The sequence below is a fragment of the Falco rusticolus genome, chromosome 5 (genome assembly GCF_015220075.1).
Source record: "Falco rusticolus isolate bFalRus1 chromosome 5, bFalRus1.pri, whole genome shotgun sequence".
NCBI classification, from domain to species: Eukaryota; Metazoa; Chordata; class Aves; order Falconiformes; family Falconidae; genus Falco; species Falco rusticolus.
In genome coordinates, this window is record NC_051191.1 from 69,575,910 (window position 1) to 69,601,016 (window position 25,107).

The following is a 25,107-nucleotide window of genomic DNA, read 5'->3' on the forward strand; positions in this document are numbered from 1 at the left end:
CCGGGCAGTGGCGCGCTCCGCCGACCTTTCCTCCGGGCCTGGTCCTTGCCGAGGGGCTGAGGGCAGCTGCGTCCTCACAACAGAGGCTCGCCCCGTCGGTTACACGATGGAGAGCCTGGTTCAGCCGGTGGCGCCTGGGCCCACGGTCTGTCACCGGTAGAGCCGGAGGGTGCCCCGGGGCGAGTCACTAGCCGCGGGGCAGGGCGTGAGGCGGCGGCCGCGCTCCCCGCTCGGGGGGCTGCGCCCTCGCCGCTGGCCGTGCGGTGGCGGGCGGTGAGCCACCGGCTGCCCCAGGGCTGAGCCCTCTGGGCGGGAGCTGCGTGTCCCCGTGACAGGGATGGTGGCCTGGGCTGGTCTGTCCTCGACAGAGCCTTGTCACCCGGCCTGCTGGTGGAGTGCGATGGCGGTAGAAGGCGTGGGGTGATGGTACAGGGGAAGAAACGTTCCTTGTCACTTGCACGGGGCGGGGGGGGGTGATCCCTGCCCCTCACGGCACCGGGGCGGGGGGGGGTGATCCCTGCCCCTCACGGCACCGGGGCGGGGGGGGGGGTGATCCCTGCCCCTCACAGCCTGGGCCGCGAGGCACCGGGTGGGGGAACAGGGAGGTTCACAGCGGGCATGCGTGCCAAAGGTGAGAAGTAAAATTAAATCCCCATTTTCCTCCAATCTCAACAGGGCCATCCCTCTGGTAAAATTCCAGAGTTGCCTGTTTTTTCTTTTCACTTTTACTTCTCCTCGTTTTATTAGTAAAGGCAACAGGCATATCTCTATGGCTTGTTTTTTAGTTACCAGTGCCTTCATAAAAGGGAGTTTCATAATGTAGAGAGATATGTGACCGCAGAAGACAAAAGGTGACCTGTAGCTCTGTAGTCGTTGTGGATGACATAGTGTCATAAACCAGTGCATCCTTTTGCTCAAAAATAGAACGGGATCCGGGTAATGGATGGGAGGGTGTATTTTAATGTTTGCCCACAGGGGGGCAGAGTTAAACTCGTGTGCCTGCTGCTTTGGAATTTCTTCAATTTCTCAGCAGATTGAATTAGGTATTGCATGCCTTAGATTTTGTAATAATGAGAAGGCGGAAATCTCTCTTCCTCTGTCTTTTCGCTTAAAAAGGTTAAGGAGGAAAAAAAATGAAGGTGGCTTACATTTGTGATAAATAAATAGGTGTGAAAATTTTCTGGTAGGGACTCAAAAGATAAAAACTGAGTTTTGAAGAGAAAATTAGCAACTATCACTAACATACTGACTTTCTGAATTATCTGATCCTTAAATTAAAGGCATGGGAAAAAAATTCCTTTTCCCTGTTGTCTGTTGCACTGAAATGTATGAGACTGCTTTTCCTGCCTGAACTCACCAAAAGATGTTCCAAAACACGCATTTTTAAACATGTTAAGCATGAGGGGCAAATCAAGTCTGTTTTCTGCCTCCTGTTAACTGGCCACTTACAACATGTTGTATACCCCAGGGGAAACAGGAGGACTGTCTAAAATTTGAAATGGTTGGATTTCCTATGACCAGTAGCACTCTAATGTGTTCAGCACCTCCAGCTTGTTTTTGACTGCAGCAATCAGTGGGGATTGTGGGCTGATTACAGCTTGTAGGAAGAAGTATGCATTTCTTATACAGAGTTGTGTGGTTAACTACACGTTTACAGCCAGAGGCCACTTCCACTGGCAGATTTGCCGTTGATTCAACAGCATCAGAGGAAGCCTTTTGTTAAAATGTCTGCTAGCAGTGTCAGCTCTCTCTTTGTTCAGCCAGTCTAATACCAAACTTTGTCTAACCTATTTTGTATGTTGGCCCAGATGTCCTCAGAATGGCTGGACATCCCAGTTTCAACACTGTATGTTTCCCAGGGCTTCATCACCAGAGATCCCTTCTGTTCCCATATTACAGCTCACCATGCAGCCGTGCTGGTGGCTTAGGCACAATGGGGGAGACAAAATTCCTCAGGATTTCTCAGCCTTAGTCTGACTGTGCTGGCATCTGCGGGAAGGAACCAAGCACAGCAAGAAGAATAAGAACTGACCTTTTCCCAAGCACTTTCGCCATTCTATAGTGTAAACCAGTGGGCTCAAGGTGATTGAACAGGTGCTGGGATATCATGCCAGGCAAAGCAAGCAGAGCTGCTAAAAATGGTTTATGGCCTTTTTTATACTTTTGCTCCGTCACTGTGTGTCACCTTCTGGAGAGAGATGGACTTCCCAGAAAGAGTAGTCACATTCTGACAACTCCACAGCATTGGACACCCACAGGAAGCCTGCAGCGGTATGTTTTGGTTTCTGAGGTCACCCTAGCCAATCTGGCTTTGAAGCTGTACTAACTGTTACTGTTACAAATAGAGGAAATAGGAGAAAGTCTGTGGAACATCAGCTTGAAACTACACTGAAGAGGAACCTTTTAACTTAGCAGAACTGTAGGAAGCTAGTTTTGAGAGCCACATCAAATGAGGTGGTTTGATGATAAAGAGAAGTGTAACTTGCCAACAAGTGGGTACCTGAGGGTAAATAAGACAGGAAGAGATAGTTAATAAAACTGTCAGGCAGTGGGGAGCAGACCCCTGGAGGCAGTGGAGGAGGTGTTGACAGCAGAGGAGGGCAAAACAAGGCACGTTCACAATATCCCCGAAGTATAACATGGTTGCATTTTCTTCTGGGTTGTCTACATGAAAATCTTGTGCTGTTTCATTATATTGATGCAAATGCGTTTTTTGGACATGTATCAGTTGAAGTATGTTGTATATTGATTTAGCTTAAATCTGTTACCACTTCAGTTAAAACAGCAAAAAGTACTCTTCAGCAAAATAACATCTGTCCTCCCACAGATTTAGCATTGATTTAACAGCATCAGTTTTTGAACTGGTTTAATTAAACTGCAACTTCCTTGCACAGGCCAGGACTGGTTGCTGTGGAAGCAGAAGCATGTCAGTGTCTTTTGTGTCTTTTCTCAAATTTGTAAAAAGAAACCTTCTAATCATAGAGTAGGGAGGTGGATTAATGTGGGACTGGCAAATACTTTGCTTGGTTTTCTCTAGGTCAAGCCCTGTGAAAAGAGCAGGTACCAAAACATCAATAAAGACCATACCTTCTTTGTTGTTTCTGTAGAGGAATGGGCTTTGTAATGAGGGGATAAGCAACTTAAGTTAAATAGGAAGGACACCATGGCCAGCCTCCAAATTCAGCTCATCGATGGAAGATTTGCCCATCTCATGTACGTCCCTGTCCAATTCTGTTGGTAGGCATGGTTATCACAGGAACAAGATTTTCCTCACTCATATGTACAGACTGTAGGTTTTCCAAAGCTCATCACCTTTGAGAGCAGTCTGTTATTTTTCTTGCCAAGTGGAGCTTTTGTCCTTGTGGAAAAATATTTTCATGCTCCATTTCAGGTTTCAGCAATCAGCTGTGTCTAGTTCTGACAAGAAAAGGGGTGTTTCAAATGCCTTTGGAGTAGAGGAAGGGGTATGTTTTCCATTTGTGAAACACAAAAGTGTTGAAAATATTTTCCTCATATTTGAAAAACAAACAAAATGAAGCACACGGTAAAACCAATGAGTTCATCTTGATTAGGAACAACATGAAAAATACACTGTGGAATCTGCAATTAGAGCTGAATAGAAATTGCTTTATAACCTGAACTTGTACACAACAGGGGAGCCAGATTGTTTTAGCTGAGTTACTCAGGTTTTGTGAATACGAGAGCAGAACCTCATGTGGTCTTTCTCCTGTCACATGGCAGGACCCGTGGGCAATATGAACATTTAGTGGGGATGTGGAAGGTCCAGTGATTCCCACAAAAGTTCGGCTTATTGTGCTTCACTAATCCATGGATCTGCAGTTATTTCGCTGTATGCTCCAGGTTTGCTGTAGGGTTGGTCAGATAGGCCTCCGCACTCTCAGCATCTGTCATTTCCAGAAGTAATTCAGGGCACGCAGGGAGAAGTCTGTGAGCTTCAAATCGTTCTCGCAGGATGCTTCCAGCTATTATCTTGCCTGGGGACACTTGCTTGTCCTGTGACCAGAACATGCCTGTAACCCAAAGGGCTGGAAAAAGATAGTGGCCAGGTGTGGGTTGCTGCAGAAGCCAGGAAAACAAATTTGGCCTGTGTGTGCTCCCAGCTGCCCCTGTACATTAGATGTAACCCAGAAGACCAGGTAAAGTGGCTTCTTCATGTCTAAGGTTTGAAATCACCTATATCTTTAGAAGGACAAGAGACCTTGGCCAGATAGTATCAGCTTTGTTTTATGGTATCTTCTAGAGGCATGATAACCTTCCCACTCTGCCCCACCCCCCCCACCCCCCACCCCCCCCGCAAAAAAAAAAAAATAAAATAGATAGTTTGTCACCAGAGATATGCCACTTCTGCAAATGCCTTCTTAAGAAGGGCAGGACCATACTGGCCAGGTTTTTTCCTCACAGGTCCATTGAATTGCTCTTGGCTCAGTTACTTATTTGGTATATCGCAGATGCAGATTTTGACAGGGAAGAATAGTGACAGCAGTGCTGAATGTTTAAACAGTTACTTGACCTTTCCAAAATGCTAAATGTTGGATAGTGCCTTGTGTCTCTGGGAAGCAGAAAAGTGTCTTTTTTGTAATATAAAAAGGATATGCTGAATTACAGGCAAAATATTTTTCCAAGGCTCTTCTGTGGATGGCTATACCTGATGGCAATAGAGAGGAACAGACTAATTCTGAATAATAAAACAATGGAAGTCAGGCATAAAATTATTTAAATTAATGGATTCCCATCTAAGTAAAACAGGTGTGGGATGAAAATCAGAATTGAAAAGTTCTGGGAAGTTGGATATCCTGACTCCCCGTCCATGTGTGATGTATTAGTCCTGGCTGCCTTTCCACTCATGCTCCTTTTTTGTTAAGGAAATGGGCAGGGGGAAGCATGAATTAACTTGTCATACACAACTATTTATTTAGCAACTTAACTCCTAAAGTTTCCTGGGAAACAATCCTGTAAAAGAGAGGCTTGATTTTGTTGCTTTTTAAAGTCAGGAACAACCCCTCTGAATTCTGAGAAGAACAGCATGACTTGGTCCTTCTCTTTATATTACTTAATCATGACACATAGGATAGATTTTTTTTTTTTTTATATATAGGAAGCTTATTTTTGTGCTACATTCAAAACCAAACTAAGTATCAGTCAGGCTTGGTTTGTAAACTGGTATGCTCCAAGAGAACCACGTACCATGGAAAGAAATGTAAGAAGTGCAAGACCAATTTTTGTGATTTGTAGGGTGTTTGTGAGAAAACAAACATAAGAAATACAGAGATAGCTTTGCAGACACACATCAGCAAGTTCTTAGTTAAGCCAGGGTTCATTGTAACATGGAAGTAAAAACCTTTAGAGCAGTTTTTTTGAGGTGAACCATTAAGTTTTCATAGAAAGACTTTAGTACAAGTGAACTTGAATATGTCTCCCATGTGTGTACTGTTCTCCCCATTCTCTGCAATGACTCTGGAGTTCTCATTTTACTCTTTTCGTTATATTTGCTCAGATTCTTATGCGTTGTTACTATGCTTTAGTATCAGCACTATCCAGTCTGTTTTCTAACTAACTTATCATGCCTTGACTAGACACCACCCTGCTGCTTTCTTTTTTTCAAGAGGCCCTTTTAAATTATCTCCTCCCAGACAGTTTCTTACTGACGTCTGATGTCTGCAGTACTTTTTTTATCATGGAGAAAAAAAAGGCAGAAAATCATGAGAGTTTCTTTGCTTTTGATACTGCTACAAGAAGTTAATTTGCACAGTATTGCAACAAGAAAACAGTTAAATGTCCCAAACCAAAACCTGCAATGTAAACCACTCCAAACCCACAAAATTTAAATGAACCTTGTAGATCTTAAAATTGTGTTTCGTGCTCTAGAAATGGGAAAACTTCTGGTTGTGAGAAAGGATTTGTTTTCCCAGCCATTGGCACCCTGTACAACTTCTTTTAGAACTATTTTTGGGGGCTAGAGCTATATCCATGAGGGCTCCTTCAGAACATTGTGTTCCACACACTTTTCTGTAGCATCTAGGCACCTGTTATGGTAAGGTGTTTATTTGAAGATGTCTGCGTAACAGTTTTGAGAGCATAGAGAATGTAAGGTTTTTCCCATGTGTATGTTTTCAGCTTGGCATATGCAGAAATAAAACATTTTTTTTGAGTGAAGTTTTCAAACAAACACACAGAAGTCACACATTTTAATTCAGAGTAACATTAGCAGTACCTAGCTGTAGGGATTACTTAAGAAATTCTGTTCCCACTTTGAGTTTGGAATATGGTGTCTCACACAGCAGCTTCCCTCCATCTGTTTTGCATATAATGAAGGCTTTTATGTATTTTCTTCCTCTTTCTCAGTCATTTATTTGGTACTTAATGATTCAGAAAAACTTCTGCATTTACTTAAAGACTACCGCTATGATTCTGGTCACAAATGCAGGGTTAGTTTAAGTGCTTACACACTCACCTCTCTCTTTTTTTGAACAGATTTGCCCCCAAGCAATGGAGTTCAGAGTTTTTGGGTTTTGTTTTTTGTTTAACCAAAACAGTAGAATACTTTATTTGCCCTCCATGGACTTATGCTTCTGGTTCTGACTTAATGAGAATCCACTCAGATGCATGAAGTTATATACTGCCTCCATACCCAAAAAGGATGAAAGCCCCACTGTATTTGCATATGAAAGCAGCATTGTATTAGGCACTAGTAAAACAAAAGGTGGAAAAATCCCTTCACTGAGGAGCTTAAATTGTAATTGGGTGACTAACTGGTGTGCAAAGTATGCCTCCCTGCTCTGTCAGGTGCACCCCCAGGTTTTAGGTAATAATAGGCTTGGTTTAAGACACGGTGGTGTGATATATTGACAAACATGCGTAGGTGTGTGATGAAAAATTACCCATGCATAGGTATGCTTGAGCCAAGAAAATGTTGTTAACTTGTCTGGTTAATGCAAGACTCGGTGAGTGGCTCTAACAAAAAGACACAAGGAGGACCGGTATGTCCTTGCCTGCTATGTGCTCTCTGAGTTCTGATGGAGAAGGCTTTATTCTCCTTGTATTATAGACCAAGGTTGGTGTATAGAGGTGTGTGAAGGACTTCAGGCCAACAGTACTGGGCAGTACTTCATGTAAGCTGTGGCTGTGGTCTCAAGAACAAGGAAAACAGCTGCCAGTCCATGAATACACCTTAGTTTGCTTGGGATTCAGCTAAACAAGGGAGTTTTGAGACTAGGCTTGGGTGAAAAAGTGATATTGACATCTCGTGGACTGATTGAAAAAGTGAATAAAGTGGTCTTTTAAACTGGAAAAACTGAGTAAGCAGAGATGTAAAAAGAATAAGTAAGGAGGCTGAAGGCATGGATGGGTAAGGTGGCTGTGGTGTTATAAGGAAAGGTATCCCTCCTGGCTAGCACAGTCCTGCTAACAGGAAGCTTCCCAGGCCCCTGTCCACATTGCAGTTGATTGCTTGCAAGAATTAAAGTTTGTGTTTAGTTTACAAGAGAAGAGGTGACCAGTGTATTGTGGTGTGATGGGCAGGGAGATGGATGTAGCCTGAGTGATTTTATGATGTAACGGTTCCTGAGTCCTCTTGGGGAAATGATATGTTTCATCTCTCTGCATAGTGTTCTCAATACGAATTTGGCCTTGAATGAAAGTGGACCATCAGAGAAGTTGCAGAGGAATGTGAAACAACAATACCATGGATAGCAGACAGAGAAAAGACAGGACCTAGGACTTTTGTAGAAGAAAAACTGTCAAGTGTTAAAAAGGACCTGAATGGGCCTACATCCAAGAAAAAGGTGAGGATTCCTTGGGCACACATTTGGGTGGCAGAGAAAACAGGCATGCTGCTGGCAGCAACCGAAGGTGGAAAGAAGTAGGGAGAGCCTAGGAGAGGAAGGCATATTTTCATGCAGTAGAAAAACACCCAGGAGGAAGTTTGAGAGAGAAGATTTCATTAAAGAGTGTGAGGATTTGATTACAGATGTTTCTTTTGAAGATGAAATTATTAGTAGAGACAGATCAGGTATCAAATAGTTCTAAACAAAGAGCTCAGAGTCTTCTGGAAATTATAATGGGTAAGTCTGCAGTGCTCTATGGCGAATACTTCACCTAGCTTTGAACAAAGTAACTATTCTATGAAAAAGTATATCAAGGGCATAATCAGTGAAGAACGCTCCTGTTTGCCACAGTTTTCATCAATCATTAATTTGTCTTTCTTATTTCCAGTGCTTTTTTCTTCTGTTTCTGCCTCACTTAGCTCCAGGCCTTTCTTCAGTGCAGTGCAGTTGCACTGGTGCCCCAGTGGAAGCGTATGTGTTGAGGAAAGGAGATTCCTGAACTGCTTCTGCCATAAACATTCCAGCTAAACACTACAGCCTGGAAGGGCTCCACAGCAGAGACCCTGAAAAACATAGCCCAGCTGGTCTGAGAGATAATAGCTGCCAAATGAGTGTAGCTGTCTGCAAGAAGTCAAAAACGGGGATATGGCTTCAACTCTTCCATTCTTGTGTAGTTTGAAATATGAATCAAGGTCATGAGGCTGTTTTTGCCATGCCAATGAAATGGTCTTGTTCAAAGGCTACTGGAGTTAAACCCTCTGTATTTAATGGCCATGGAGATCCTGGCTTGTGTTGCTGTCTACTCATTTGTAGTTATGACTGCGTATTGACATATAATGTTTCCTTCTGTTAATTGCATTAATGATTGAAGTATAGCCAATACATAGTGCTGATACTCAGGAAGAAATATTTTTCTTTCTATCTCTAGGACCTTTGGTTCTTTTCCTTGCAAAGTCAATCAGCTAGTTTGCCTGTGATGCACCCATATTCAGAGCTGTACCTCTAGTATATTCATACAAGAGGAGGCAGGTCTGCCCTGACTGGAGGCAGGGTGAATGCAGTGCGATGTGGGAGTGTTTCTCTTTGCCAGGTTGAGCTGATGGGTGGCAAATCAAACTCTTCTGGTACAGTGAACTTAGAAGTATACTTTGATTACATAGGCTGGACTAGCTTTGTACTGTAGGTTCTGGCTTAGACAAAGCTGATAGAGACGAAAGGTGATTGTTAACATTAAAGTTAGTGGGTAACATGAAAAGGATTATATTATATATGTAACTGTAAGCACAATTCACATCTAGTGGAAACATTTTGCAGAAGCAGCAGATTTTATTGTGGTTCTGTACCGAGGTCAGACATAGCTCTTTTTATGCAGAAAAACATTGAAAATGTTCTCCCTGAGATGCAGAATGCTTTCCAGAGCTTCCTAAATAAGCAAGTAACAAAGTCAGTGCAGTAACCACCAAAGAGGCACAGGATGCTGCTCACTGACAGCCTGGCCACTCTAAACCACTTAGCACACAGTGCTGTGGCTGAGAGCTTAGCGAAGCAGTGTTTCATCTGGCTGGTCCTGTCCCACTGACAGGTGAGGATCTAATCCCTCTAAGTGCAAAACAAAACACCCTTTCTCCTCACAGCACTTTAGAGACATTATTTTAAAACTTCTGCCCAAAATTTTCTTTAGTTTCCTTGTGTTACTTTGTCCTAGCAGAATCTGGATCCCCCATCTTTCTTTTTCATGCACTATCATTTTAACCCATTAAAAATGGAAGATAACACCCACCCACCGCCGTGGAAAGGGTGATAGATCACATTAGGTATACATATGGTTTGTGGCCCTTTAAACTTTGCATTGTGGCTGTTCAGGGGTAAACATTTAGAGAAGAAATTGTGAGTCAGATTATGTATACAAGATGTGCTCTGCTTCTTTTTGAAAATAAAAGCAGACCTTTGGCAACAGAAGCAGCAAAGCACACCACCTTCCCACACCACTTCTTTCCATTGCTAGCGGGAGCTGCGCAGTCCCGTCCGTGGTTTTGATTACTTTGGATTGGAATGACAGGCATGAGGGTAGCTAGCACGATCATTAGGAAGACTCACGTCTATTTTTTCCCCTGCTGATTTCATTATGAGTAATGGGATTTTGGACCCTTGCTTCTCACTGAAAACAAAAGGTCCTAAAGCCAGAAGAAAAAGCGACCTCTGCCTGGAACCCCCCCCATCTGGCTGACCCTGCGCCCCCTTTCCTCACCTCCTGGGCAGGAGCGCGGGGTGCTGGATGGCAGCCCAAGGTGCCGGTGCTATGCAAGGAGGCTCTGGGCAGGGGAGCAGGAAGGATCCGGGGGGGCAGCCCAGCTCCTTCCCTGCCTCTTTCCTGGTGTGCCCAGCGAGTGAGCCGGCCTCTGGCCTCCTCCCTCCCTGCCCCCCTGCCTGCCTCCCTCCCTGCCCCCCTCCCTGCCCGCCTGCCTCCCTCCCTGCCCCCCTGCCTGCCCCCCTGCCCGCCTGCCCCCCTGCCTGCCCCCCTGCCCCCCTGCCTCCCTCCCTGCCTGCCTCCCTCCCTGCCCGCCTGCCTGCCCCCCTGCCCGCCTGCCCGGCGGTGGGTGAGGAGGCCGTGGGGGGGAGATTCTCTGGGGGTGGACGGAGGCGCGGGGCAGCCGTGGCCCTGGAGGAGCGGAACCCACCGGTGCCTATGGCGTTAGCAGGGCCGGGGGTGGTTTCGGGAGAAGCCAGCAGCCTGGCTGCCGCCCGTCGCGCTCTGCACACGCTGCCGTGACCCCGTTTCTCCGTTTTGGCGGTGCCGGCAGAGCGGGCCGGCGTTTGCGTGTCCCGATCCACGGGGGGAACCAGCATCTCGGCTGCGATCCCTGGCAGAACGACCTGCCCTTACAGGAGGCATTCGCGGCGGGGGGCAGCGACCCCAGCATGGCCGCAGGCCCCGCGGGACCTCGAGCCCCGGGCAGAGCGGGGGGGCGCGTGCGGGCCGGGCTGGCTCGGCTCGGGCCCTAGCGCGCCGTGGGCACCACGCCGCTCCTTCGCGTCACCGCCCACAGGCTCGGCTTCATTGGCTGAGGGCAGTGCTCATCCTCTGGATTAGCCAATCAGACACCCCATCTTCGCGGGCGCGGGGACGCCGGGGCCTCAGTAAAACGCGGGGCCCGCCCCTCTCCCGGCGCGGCGGCGGTGAGTGTTTGCTGTGGTGCCGGGGGCGGGCTGCGGAGCGCGGCTGCAACCTGCTGCCGTGGTCCCTGTAAGGCAGCGCCGGTCGAGTCTTAATTCTCTGAAGCTGGGAGACGAGCGTGGGGGGAGGGTGGTTAGCGGCCGTGGGGGAGGGGGTGGAGGGCCCCTGGGCTTAGGGGGGCTCCCTGCGGGGGAGCAGGCGTTGGAGCCCGCGGCGGCGGGGAGCGGTCTCTCCGGGGGGCTGTGCCGGCGCTCCGGCGGCCCGACGGAGGGGGGTTGTCGCGGCCCGGGGGGGACTCCCTGAGGCGGGGGGCGCAGCCGGGCCCCGCTGGCGGCTGTCGGGACCCGGGGCCGGCCGGGTGCGTGTGTGGGCCCTTTGAGCGGGAGCGTGGCGGGCCCGGGCCCGGGGCGGGCGGCGCCGCCGGGGGGGCGGCAGCTGAGGCGCCTCGCGTGTGTGCTCGTGTGCGGGGGACGCGGAGCGCGGCGGGCGAGTTGCGGTCCCGCTCCCGGGCAGCCTTGTGTCCCCGTGTGTGTAGGGGAGCTGCCTCTGGGTGAAGCCTCTGCGCTCCTGGGGGGCTGGGGGGCAGGTGCACCGCACAGGGACGCTGCATGGGAACGCTGAGCGGGCGAGCCTGTGCTGGTTGGAGCGAGGAGACCGGGAAAGAACTGCTTCTGGCAGCTCGACCTTAAAACTGTGCTGGGTTGAACGCTCTGCCGATGTAAGCTGTTACCCTTAGCACCTTGCTGTGTTCTGCCGCCCTGAGTTTAAGCTCTGTGTTCCTGTTCTGTGCTGGGTTCAGGTCTGTGGTCTGTATCCCCCGTGGTGTCTCAGAGGTTTTGGTAGATTTCTGCATGCTAGAGCTATGGTAATTACTGTCTAAACAAATCTCGGGGAGCAAAGGATATCCTGGGGCATCTGGGAGACGAGCAGCTTTTCCCCTGCTGGGAATGCAGGAGCTGTGCATTTGCATCTTTTTGGGAGAAGGAAATTGGTAGCTTTCCCAGCTCATACAAGGGGTGTGTGCTTTATTTTCTTACATCTCTGAGAGCAAATGATGGTTGGCATAACTATTTGTACTTGCGGTTTCCTTCTGAGTGAGCACTTGATGTTCATTCTCTTCCTGCAGGTAACTAGTCAAGAGTGTGTGGTGGCTTCTGTATAAAGCAGGTCTTGAGTCTCTGCTGGGATTTGCCATAGGAAAGGTGAGTGGCATTATTTCCATGTGTTGCTCTCAGGCTTTCTAGCTTAAATGCTTCCATAAGCAGACTGATATTTAAATGCTGTGACGGCCAGTCTTCTCTAAATTTGTTTTGACAGCGGTTCTGCCTAATCTTTTATATGACTGAACTAGAGTTCATGGTCCCCCGGTGATCTTAGGTCTTTGTATGAGTGTTTTGTGTTATATTTGTTGAGGTTTTTTATTGGTTTTGGCCAAAAGTACCCAGCTAAGAACTTCTACAAACAGGTGTATCACCTCTATTGTTGGGTCTTAATTAGGTTGTGTAAATTATGCAGTCTGTTCCTGTGGGTTATACAGTCAATTAATCTGAACAGTGAGGTGTCTGTGGAGTTATAGCCCCATAAAAAGCTCTGTTTTGTGTAGTAGTTCATGCTGTGAACACACTGCAATTTTTAATCGTATCTGTGGGATGCTGGAGAAAGATGGCTTTAGGTGGAAATGCTGTCTGATACTCCTTTTGTTTTAAGCCTCGGACCTTAAATGCTGTAGTTTATTGTATCTGATTTGACATGCCACCTGAATCCTAACAATAATTGATTTCTTCATTTAACATGAAGATTAGTGTGAGCGGAAAGTGGAATGTACAAGAGATTTTTGTCTGAGATGCTCATTGTCATACAGGAAATTTAAGCCTCCTTTGCATGAAATTGCAGAAGACTTCCTTTTTTTTTTCTTAATAACTGCCTTCTGTGTCAGACAGTAACTCCTGATATTCTGTAAAAATCCATCAGTCCTCAAAGGCCTTTTTAAGTCAGCTGTACCAGTAGTCAAAGTTAGAGCTGGGGAGGTTTTGCATAGTGTCTTTGTGTGATGTAGACTGTTTTCAGTGGGAGTAAAAGAGAACTAAACTGCTGTTACAGTCAAGATCACATTACTGAGGCTGTTAATTCAACTTTTCTATACACTTTTTGAAAATCTGGTAAAAATGAATGCTGATACAGTGCTGGGTGCTTCCCAAAACTCCATGGGCATAACCCATCCTACTGACTAAACTTAGGGTCACAGTGGGCCTGAATTCGAGACGCTTGGGAGTGTGATTGAAGCAGCTCCAACCGACCTGAGATGATGGGAGCTCCCATAAGCATGTCTCTTATGGAAATGTAGTCCAGAGTTGGGTGTGCAGAAATCGGACCTCGGTCTCCCACTGTCCGTGGTTTTGAGAGCACTGAATGTTCATTGGAATATACAACAGTCCTCCCAGCGCAGAGTCTTATCTTTATATTTTGATTCCTGTGCTTTGTCCATTGCTATCTAGTCTGTGATGTCTCTGACCAGAGTGATCAGGTGGGGCTTTCAGAGTTGCAGTGCTGTGTTAGATGGACCTTTTGGGCATTACACAATCTGCTAGAAGATGTTTGACCACTGTGCAAAAGCTTGGGTGGATGGTCAAAATCCATCTCTCATTAAAGACAATCCAGAGGTGGTGTTACTTAGTCAACAGGAGCAGAGAAGGGTGCTGTTTGACCTTCTGAATGTGTAGCTGTCTGTTACTTAATGAGGACAGCAAATATGCCATTTGTGCCCACTGCAAAAATAAAAGCATTAATCCCGGTGCCTGAGAATCTGGTATTCATAGACACAAGAGGGAGAAAATACACTTGAAAGTCAAGAAGGGGATGGGATCATCTATGAGGTCACTTATGGGTTCAGTGAAATGGGGACTTGCTAGTGGTGGATTGCATCCCAGAGTAGCTATGTTGTCGCACTTGAGTGTAGAGGAATGATGGAGGAGGTGGCTTGGGGAAAAATTGGGCAGAGACTGGCATAATTACCAGGACAGGATGGGGATGTGAGGAGTTCGTTATGCAGAGCATGATTGTGGTGACATCTCTTGAGGAAAACTAGTAAGATTCTGTGTATTGCCAGTTCCAATTCTGTGGTCTTCCTCTCCACTTGCTCTGGCTGCTGTTTGTGCCTGAACTCACTTAGAGCCAGTGTGGATCTGGGCAGCTCATAACAAGCTTGGGCTTCATGTCTCACCTCTAAGGTCACCAGTGACAGCCGCTTCTCTCGTTGGGAGCCCCTGATGTTGAGTGAGGCTTTGTTTGAGCACTTGAGATAAATCTGTAGGCCAGAACAGCTTGTACAAATCTGCGACTCATCAGTTGGTTAAGTGGGCTAGTTGCAACAAGCTGGGTGGAGGATGGTGCAAAATTTTCCTCCCACCTGGGGGTGGAAAGGAATTCAAAGTCAGGAGACCTCAAAGGTAAAAACATACTCAGCAGACACTTGTTTCTTTGTTTTGATTTTGATAGTTGTCTACTCTTTGCTGCCATATTACTACTTGTAATGTGTTATCTGTGAGATGTTTGATATATCTATCTCATGTCTCTGTCCAGATGCATCATTATTAGATGCCAGACCTGTTGTCATCTGTGCTAAGTTGCAACCAAGATGGCTAAGTACAGACTTGTTCTCCTAAGACATGGGGAAGGAGCCTGGAACAAGGAGAATCGCTTCTGCAGCTGGGTGGACCAGAAGCTGAGCAGTGATGGGATAAAGGAAGCTCAGAACTGTGGCAAACACCTTAAAGCTCTGGGCTTTGAGTTTGACCTTGTCTTCACGTCTGTACTCAGCCGCTCCATCCAGACTGCATGGCTTATCCTGGAAGAGATGGGCCAAGAATGGGTGCCCATTCAGAGTTCCTGGCGACTTAATGAGCGTCACTATGGCGCACTGATTGGTCTCAACAGAGCAGAAATGGCTCTGAATCATGGGGAGGAGCAAGTGAGAATGTGGAGGAGAAGCTATGATGTTACCCCACCTCCCATAACAGAATCTCATCCTTACTATGAAGAGATATACAATGATCGCCGGTATAAATGCAGTGATGTCTCTCAGGATAATCTCCCAAAGGCTGAAAGTCTAAAAGATGTGCTTGATAGACTCCTTCCATATTGGAATGAAAAGATAGTGCCAGAACTGAAAAGTGGCAAAATGATTCTTATCTCTGCTCATGGTAACAGCAGCAGGGCACTGCTGAAGCATGTGGAAGGTAAGGGTCTTCCTTTCAGCTGTCCTCTCTTCTCCTTACACAACTGCTTAGAGCTTTGCATCTTGTTCTGTAGTGTATATTATTATCTGGGCAATGTAACACTTAATGTTTTTGGTCTCCAAGGAGAAAGTAAAGTTGGCCTGTTGGAACAGGAATCAAACTGGGGGATGTGGAAGGAGGAGAGAATTTGTTAGAATGTAAAGAGGAGAGCCAGATGCTTTCACCTTGTTTCTCACTGCTTATTTTAGATTGGTGTATTCTAACTTTGTGGTTGGTCTAGATATCCAAGAATAGTTAGAGCCTGAAGAGTCTTTGTCTTTATTCAGCTGCTTTGTCAGAAGGGTTGAAGTCATAATCTGTTCATTAAACAAGCATTGCTACAACGCAGTGGAATAAATTGCTTGTCCTGGTTTGTGAAAGACATTCTTGAGTGTTACTGTGGTGGGTGACTTCTGAGGCTTTATTCCTGATAGTTCTTTACTTTAAAAAGCTGCTGTGGCAGGGAGTTCTGCAGAGAGTAGGGACTTGCAAAAGCTTATGCAAATGTTGTATTTCCCAATATAGAAAATGCCTACCATTAAACAGTTAAGTTGGTGGCTTAGTATAAGGTTGCTTTGTTTGGGACTTGAAAAGGCTTTAAGTCATTGATAGATTCTTCCCCCCCTGCCTCTTCTGTAGTGACATAGCTTCTAGTTTAGGTTATCCTAAACTGGAAGATGGACTATATTAATTTCTTTGCCTGCGAGTAGAGTAGAATTTAGTGATTATACATGTATGAATGCAGCCTACTAGAGTTGTGGTTGCAAGTATGCACAGACTGAATTGTGTCCACTCACTTTCAGTTGTCAGACTCTCTGGTGTGTGTCTCTACAGCTCTGACTCTACTGAGCACTTTTTGTGTTCAGGCATGCAGGGACAGTCAGGATAGCTGATGCTTTCGCAGGAGTCAGAAGTCCAGGGAATATGCATGTACAAGTGTCCTGAGCTACAGAGGCAGTGAATTCTGGGGTACAGATCTCTGCTTGGATGAAGGAGGAAGGCTGGTTCAGCCAGTTCCACTGATGTAGTCAGAGTGGTTGTACATGCTACACGAAATAATTTCCAAAGGAAATAGGGGCAGGGGCATCTGCAGCCATGAAGTTTTCATATCTCTGTGAAATGCATGCCACCCTCCCAGCTCCCCCCTACCCCAAGAATGGAACCAGTTCCATGAAACCATGCTGGCCAAGCCCTTTGTGGGTGAAATGCTGCAAGTTCACTACAGCTTCAGCTGAAACCATGGGTCACTTGTACAGGCATGCATGAAAGCTGGAGCTGACAGCATCAGTAACTGGTAAAGGTTACTTTAAAACTCAGTGTGGCTGGACTCCTTGTTGCATTGAGATCAGAGAGAACAGTGTATGTTAGAGCAGTTGCAAAGCTTGTCTTTGGGATTATGTTAGGTATAACTCTGGCTATCCACACTCTCAACCAAAGTAAAATAGACCTGTCTCCCTTGTCTGTCCTACCTTGTCCTCTGGCACATGCTTACATAGGGAGGTGTGAGGAATCCTTGGCAGAGGATGTAGTTCTGTTGACCAAGGGTTGTCCATCAGCTATCCAAACTCCACACAGGAGAAACTGCCAGATATGTGCTGGCTTTGCTGCCCTTCATGCAGTGAAAATTTGGATTGCTGCAGAGCTGGCCTGAAAGGGTGGCATGAACAGAGCTTTAAGACTTCTGCTACTGCAACCTGCTCTTCCCCTGCCCGCCCACCAGAGCTCCAGCCTACATCTGGCTGGATCTAAGAGGTTCCTTGTCTGCATTGCTGACTGTCTCCCTTTCTCTCCTGAAAGGTTGTGAGCTGCTCTTGAAGCCTTGCTGGAGTTGAATCTGATTTAACAGTGCTTAAAGTTTGTCAGTCTGTTGTATTTATAACACCCACTGTGAGGTGGGCTTTGGCTTTGCGAACTTTTTCTAACAAGCTTAGTGTCCTGCACTTGAGTGGAAGTTTCTTAGGCCTCTCTATCTTAGCTGGAGCCGTGGTTTTTGGCATTTAGAAAGTGGGCTTCACATGCCTCAAGCAGCAATCCTACATGGCTGCTTGGATGTCTTAATCATAGTGGTAACTTAATCTTGGGATATGTAGCTTGGAAACTTTAAATGGCAGTAAATATGAGTGTTTTCATTGTTTGATCTGTTGAAACAATTCTGCTTGTTTCAGTGTGAAATTTAATGTCTTTTCTGAAAGACTTCAGAGTATCCTTGAAGTTACTATTTCACAGATGTATTTTTTTTTTTTTTGGAGGAGGCCTGCAGATCCTCCGAATCTGGATGTTTTCAGTGTTGTGAGTAATTGGAAAAGAGCTTGAAATGTGGATCTGACTTCTGCTTGCACATAAAAATGATCAGAGCAACAAAATGTCAGGCCAACAAGGGTTTGACTGTGGGTTTGAATTTTGTTCTCGTTTTCTCAGTGCTCAGAGTGGAACTCATTAAGGTGTATGATATGTCTGTAGGATCTGTCATGGTTTGCATGTGAGGACTTAAAGTTAAACCCCAGCAGTCTTTCTGAAAACAGCATTTAATGCAATGTGGACCATACTCTTTGTATGCAGTTGGAGTACAGAAACAGCAGGTTCTCTGAGAGCTTGCTCTTCTGTCCTGGTGGGCTAAGCAGCATTTCTCCAGGGTGCTGCTGAAGATCTCAGTGTTGTGAGCTATTGGTGTCTGGTGGGGATACTGGGCTGTGGCCCTTCTAGGTAATTCCTATTTATTTGATAAATGCCACCAAGGACAAGTGTGGCTGTTTTGTGCAATCCTGTCAAAGATACAATGTTGGCATAAATTTTTTAAGTCTTTGTAACTGAGCTTGTCTAGTCTTTTCTGAGCACTTATTCTTTGTATCACCTTCAGGTGATGTATGTAATGATCATAGGATTGCTTGGGTTAGAAGGGGCCTTGAAGATAATTTAGTTCCAACCCCTGTGCTGTGGGCAGGGACACCTTCCACTAGACCAGGTTGTTCAAAGTCCTGACCAACCTGGCCTCAAACACTTCCAGGGATGGGACATCCACAGGTTCTCTGGGCAACCCATTCCTGTGTCTCATCACCCTTACAGTAAGGAACTTCTTCCTAATATCTGATCTAAATCCACCCTCTTTTAGTTTAAAACCATCACCCCTTGTCATGTTGCTGTGGGCCCTGCTAAAAAGCCTGTCCCTATCTTTCTTATAAACCCCCTTGAAGTATTAAAAGGGCATCACTGGTACAGCTAAAAATTGGCAGAGTAAGAGGACAGTTCTTATGTGGTTAGGATTGGAAAGGCTCTCTAAAAGTAACACTTTCTTCTCAGGCAGCAGTCTTGTGCTTGCTGGTGGAAGTGTCTTGTCATAACTTAGCAACAGTTTTGTTCTGTGCGACGTGTAGGTATGGCCCATGACCTGTAACTCGGGTCTTCAGGCAGGCTGTATTTTTTTTTTTTCATGGTATACAGTCTCTGATGCATTTAAAAAGTGATGGCAAGAAGATATTAGTGAGGAGGGTATCTAAAGTAACGATGTGAGACTTGTTTGATGAATTTTACTTTGGATGCTGAAACATCATACTGGTTATGAAAGCATCAGTTGCAAAAATCTGCTAAATAAGAGTCCTAGATGCACAGGATCTATTTACAGGTGATTTTCTCAATTGTTTGAAGGAGGAATAGTTTTATCTAATAACTGACACTTCAGATTGAGACCCTTTTAGCAATGTCCCATTGTGAAGACAACAATAGTTGTGATCAGCTGCCTGTTTCTGTTGAAGTACTAATTGGAGACCAAGTCTAATGGACTAATTTACCCAGTGACTGGCAGAAGGATTGATAGGTTGCCTCAACTTCTTTCTTCCCTCCTGACTGTTTAACTCTGAGGACTTGAGGCATTAAGTACCTCAAGACAGGGTCTTGTGGAAGGCCTGAATCTAGAACATCTTCCCTGTTGAAAGGTTGCCATCTCTTGGTTATGGTGTGGTCACTAAGCCTTGTCATGCTCTGGGTAAAAAAAATATGGAGGGGAGGAGTTACTGGTTTCTTGAAGATGCAGATGTTGCACCCATTGGGCTTGTTTGGTGGTCAGATAGCTGAGACACATCTCTGGAGCTGGGCTTGCAGGCACACTGTGGTGATTGGGGAGGCCCGATGCTGGTGTCACCAGCTGGTGAGCAGGGAGAGCAGTGTCCTTGGGACTTTACTCTTTTGCATTACTGTGAGTGTGATACTTGTGCAGTTACAGTATTCCAGTAGTTTACATGCTAGAGCTACACATTGTGAGTCCTAGTGTCTGAGGGCAGTTACAGAAACCAGCTCGAGATCTAACGACTTGCTGCTGTTGAAATGAGATGGCCTTGCACTCCCTGTCATTCGTCACGGTCTTTGCTCTGTGATTCTGCTTATTTCTTGTGAGCTTGTGGGGCCTTTTTGCAAGTTAACTTTGCCTGTAAACTGGCAAGAAACAGCAGGGAGTGGGTAGTTCTTTGTCACGTTGGTTGTTTCAATCAGCTCAGGGAAAAGGGTGGCAGGTGCCTGATGCTAGTGCAAAAGGGCTGAAACTGCCTGACAAGGACCTGCAGCTGGGGCAGAAGGGTTTCGGATGTGAGTTGTTAGTGATGAGTTTCCATAAGCTTGGGCTTGAGGAACTGTCAACAGTGCTTCAGGCAGAGATGAGGACCTTTTACCATAGCTCTGTCCAAGGACTGTATGTATGCTGGAAGGCTCTGGAGTTGCATGCTTGGAGAAGTCAGTTTGTCACAGTGTTGCCTTGAGTTCCTGGTGGTGGTAGCGCAGCCTGGATCCCTACGCAAGACTTCTGGGACTTTCTCGCCTTATGGCTTAGTTGCCAGCTAGTGGTGATGGCTGAAAGAGGCATGAGACTTGCTACCTATTTTAATCTTGGACTGCTTGAGGAGTTTAAGGCAGGCTGTGTTTCTCTACTGCATGGGAATGATAGGCTCATGGTTTGCTTTCCTACTGTCTCATATTGACTGTGGTCATTACTGAGGCCATCCCAAAGTCAGACTGTGATCAGGAGTTGTTTTTGTAATGATGTAATGTTGGGTCTGGCTGAGATGGAGTTAATTTTCACCATAGCAGCCCTCATAGTGCTGTGCTTTGTATTGGTAGCTAGAAAGGTGTTGACAATACACCAGTGTTCTAGCTACTGCTAAGCAGTGCTTGCACAACCTCAAGGCTGTCTCCAACATTCCTCTCCCAGTACGTTGGGGTGGGTGAGGTCTTGAGAGGGGACATAGCCAGACAGCTGACCCAAACTGACCAAAGGAATATTCCACACTGTATGACATCTGCTCAGCAATGAAAGCTAAGACAAAGGAGGAGAGGCAGCATTTGTTGTTACAATGTTTGTCTTCTGGAGCAACTCTACTAGGTATACTGAAGCCCTAGTTCCCAGGAGGTGGTTGGGACACTGCCTGCTGATGGGAAGTAAAGAATGAATTTTTTGTTTTCCTTTGCTTCCATGCCTGGCCTTTGCTCATGCTTTATTAAACTGCCTTTTTTTTTGACCCATGAGGTTTTTTTCCATCTTACTTTCTCTCTTCCTGCCCTGCTGAGGAGAGGAGTGATAGACTGGCTTGGTGGACACCTTGTGTCCAGCCAAGGTCAACTCGCCACAGTCCTTCTTGGTGTGTTGACCTTGGGTGGATGCCAGGTGCCCACCTATCTGCTCTCTCATTGCCTTCCTCAGCAGGACAAGGGTAGAGCAAGTGGGTTGGGGCAGTCCCAAGCACAAATACAGGCTGGGCAGAGAATGGATTGAGAGCAGCCCTGAGGAGAAGGACTTGGATGTTGATGGACAGGAAGCTCAACATGACCCAGCAATGTGTGCTTGCAGCCCAGAGAGCCAACTGTATCCTGGGCCACATCAAAAGTGTGGCAAACAGACAGAGAGGGGATTCTCCCCCTCTATTCTACTCTCATGAGTCCTCACCTGGAGTACTGTGTTCAGCTCTGAGGCCTCCAACGTAAGGACATGGACCTGTTGGAGTGAGTCCAGAGGAGGGCCATGAAGATGATCAGAGGGCTGGAACACCTCTCCTGTGAAGACAGGCTGAGAGAATTGGGATTATTCAGCCTGGAAAAGAGAAGACTTTGGGGAGACCTTCCAGTACCTAAAGGGGGCCTACAGGAAAGCTGGAGAGGGACTTTTTACAAGGGCCCGTAGTGATAGGATGTGAGGGAATGGCTTTAAGCTGAAAGATTAAAGGAAGAAATTAAATTCTTCTACTATGAGGCACTGGAACAGGTTGCCCAGAGAAGCTGTGGATGCCCCATCCCTGGAAGTGCTCAAGGCCAGGTTGGATGGAGCTTTGAGCAACCTGCTCTAGTGGAAGCTGTCCCCACCATGGCAGGGGGTTGGAACTAGATGATCTCTAAGGTCCCTTCTAAACCAAATGATTCTATTGCAGAGGTGCTACCACCATCACTGATAGGCTCTGCCTTGGCTAGCAGCAGGTCCGTCTTGGAGCTGTCTGGCATCGGCCCTATCGGACATAGGGGAAGCTTTTAGCAGCTTCTCACAGAGCCACCCCTGCAGCCCCCTGCTACCAAAACCTTGCCGTGTAAACCCAATAGAGACATAAAAAGTCTTGGCAGCCATAAGGGTGAAACAAATGTAGATAATACGCTGCTGTCATGGTGGTAGCCTACCTGTCGTCTTTTTTTTCCTTAAAATGTGCACAGTGAGGTAACTTTCTGTAAAGATTAATTGCCAGATTCTAACACTGTGCCTACTTCCCTCCTTTACTCTGCTGAAGCTAGGTCTTCTGTCAGCCTGCAGGGAGGGCAGGATCTGGCCTTGAATATTCATTAGGCTAAAGCTTCAGTATTTTCATTAAACTTGTGAGAAGGATGCTATGACCCGATTTGGATCTCAATTACAAAGCACCAGTTCTAGAAGAAGCCCATTGTGGCTGAATTTATGCATATGATCTTGTGTGTTTTGTTGGATGAATCATCTGGCCTCAAGTGTAGCTGACCTGCAGGGGAGGAGGGGTATAGCTATCCTCAATAGCTGTTGTGTTTTCTGTGTTGCTCTGACCATATGAATAGAAGGAAGGAACTTGGTAAGAACAGGGGAGAGGGAGGGAGAAGCTGAGCCAGCCCTTGTAGAAGTTGGCTGTAGGGCCTCAAAATGAAGCCCAGTGGGGTCTGCCAACATATGATTTCCCAGGGTGCAAGTATTTCAAAGAATCTCATGGGCTACTAGCTAAAGGTCAGTTCTTAAGCTTTGCAGAGATACTACATGTCTTTGTGTGTTTGATCACCCAGTTCAGTTAAATGGAGCATAAGTGAGCTGGGGAAGAATTCTGAACGTGATTTTTTGAAAGATCTTTTTTGTAATAAGTGTGGTTCCAAATTCTTGTCATGTTTGTATGCCTAACTGCCTCCTTCTACACAGCTGCTTTAAGAAACAATGTTTAACAGGTGCTCACGAGGGAGAAGGTAGATGGTGTCCACTTGAGGAATGTAGTTGCCCAGTCAGCATTTTATCTGGGTTCCTGAGGAAGATATTCCAAGTACTTCAGTAATGTCTGTGGGTTCTTATGGCTTTAAGTAAGTAGACCTTAATTTTAAACTTTATTGGGGAAAGACTGCTTCCAGCCACACAGTACCCTTCAGCAGTGCCGAGACCCAGGCTTTAGTATTATGCTGGAAGCAAGACTGTTGCTGCTTCAATGGTCTTATTTCCCATTGCACCTTGTAGTCAGCAGTTGAGTCCTTTCCCTGATTTTTACCCTTCTTCCCTGTGAGATAAGATGGGGTTGTGACACAGGCCAGCTCAGATGAACTGTGAGAAAAGGTCACCTGGCTATAGTTACAGCACATGAAGTAACTGGATAGCAGTTAGCTTGCACTTGCAGTGGTTGGAGTGTAAGATGGGATTTCTTTACTGTCCTCCCGGCCTGCTGGATCGGGAGTATTCTGTGTGCATTTTACCTGCAACTGAAGAGCTTGTGTGACAAGCTGGATCAGCTTCTTGCTTCCTGAAGAACAAGTACAGTAACAGTGCTGAAATAAAGCAACAGTATCCTATTGTTTCTTTAGGATTTTCATTTGACTTCACTGTGTATTTCTAGCCTCCTGGCTGTGAGGCAACACTTCCATATGAGGAAAAATCCTGAGGAGAAAGCCAACATGCTTGCTACAACTTGTTTGTCCCAGGCTGCAGTGTTTGGCTTTGTAAATCAATACTAGTTGACATTGGTGTGGTCACTTTGTGTTCTGTAAAAACAGTAAAATGTATTTCTGAATCCATGTAGCTACAGCTAGTTTTGTTTAATCCATCTTTAGAGGAAACCTTTAAATATCCTGGCTCCTGACCACATTGTGTGGTTCACCTAAATTCTCCTGCGTGACTTCATCTGCTTTGTGTATATCTGAATGGTTTAGTTTGGGCGACTGCATTTGAGAGGTGGGCAGACCGCTTCCCAGGGCCAGATTCTCTGTGAATACATGGTGATGAGTATGTGTTTAATGTCTTTAAGAATCCTTGAAAGAAGAGCTCAGGCAGCTTGGCCGCTTGTTTTGCAAACTGAAGTCCTTGAGAACGGTGCTTGTGCTTGGTAAATGGGCTCAGTATTTTTCCCATCAATTTCTGTTTGGTTTTAAAATCTCAGATGCCCCTTGAGTGCTTTTCTGTAGGTCTGTGATACTGCTGCCTACACCAGGTGAATTATTTATCCCTTATATACAGAGAGTGCTTAAACTGGCATAGTATGACTGTTACTAAATGGAGTGGTGGCTCAATATGTAACAAGGTGTAAGCTCCTTGCAAGGGTTTGTCTGTTTCTCTTGCCTCACGCCGTTCTGAAATTAATGGCTAATGTGCAGCTGAACTGAGAGCTTAGCCTAATCAAAAGAAGAATAGGTCACTGCAAAACTTGCATGCTTGTATAGTCTCTGGGCAGGGACATAAAATGATTCTTACCTCATGATTCGTTCTGTTTTTTTCTGACCTGTTGTCATCCCACCGTTGCCATCCCACTGTTGCCAAGTGCTTTGACTTAGTGGGTTTTCCTGTTCATATGTTGGCTCTGTTTTTCTACTTAATGTGAAAATCACTGGTAAATTTGCACCCATATGTTCTGCAAACCATCTGTTTTGTCAGCTGCTCAAGAGGATGTTTTCTTCTTGCACCTTGGTCTCGTTTATATGGTGTCATCATTTTAGAAGCTTGATTGTGTGCATTTTCTGAGCATGAATTACTTGAAGCTGTCCTGCTTTACAACAGCAGGCTGCTGCTGTGACCTCAGTGTTTCTAAAAAGGGGAGAAAAAAGAAATATTGACATTCCCAATGATGCTAGCTTTCTCTTGCCTGGAATTTTTTGAGGAATAATATCTTTGCAGTCACTGCTTTTTACTGCAACTGTTTAGACCTTGTGTGGAAACTACTAGGAGGTTTGATCTCGACATTCACTTGGATGTTTTTGACTTGTGTTTTTTTAACAAACACACCCAAACCCAAACAAAAAAACCTCAAACACCCCCACCCCCCCACACCCCCCAAACCAGCAGTTTCACTGAGATTAAAATAAATTTGCTCCCCAGGTACACATTTTAGTGAAGTGGAAAAATACAGGAAAGTGCTCCAAGTTGACCATCTCCAGTCTTTCCTTCCCCTCTCCCTCATTTGAAAGAGGAAGTTATCCTGTATCTAGTAATTCTGAAAATAGTACTGTAGGTAATATGCTATAAACTTGCTTTTGAGAAACCAGTTGTGGGCAAACAGTGATCCTTACACCAGGAGAATTACAGTGATTTTTAAGACTACTTGTGTGAGAAGCTTTAAGAGAAAAATTAACCTTGGTATCCCGC

At 45.9% G+C, this 25,107-nt stretch overlaps 1 protein-coding gene across 2 annotated transcripts in view; it reads left to right on the forward strand.

The window, feature by feature from the left end:
- BPGM (bisphosphoglycerate mutase) overlaps window positions 1-25,107 on the forward strand; it is a 29,110-nt gene that overhangs the window by 317 nt on the left and 3,686 nt on the right. Inside the window, exons 1-3 of one of the 2 annotated variants that reach the window (XM_037387590.1) lie at window positions 10,964-11,088; window positions 12,146-12,221; window positions 14,599-15,254. In XM_037387590.1, coding sequence (XP_037243487.1) covers window positions 14,654-15,254 — 601 coding nt within the window. In that variant the 5' untranslated portion in view covers window positions 10,964-11,088; window positions 12,146-12,221; window positions 14,599-14,653. Of the gene's footprint in view, window positions 1-10,963; window positions 11,089-12,145; window positions 12,222-14,598; window positions 15,255-25,107 lie in introns of those variants that run through there. The other variant, XM_037387591.1, reaches the window with a different exon arrangement.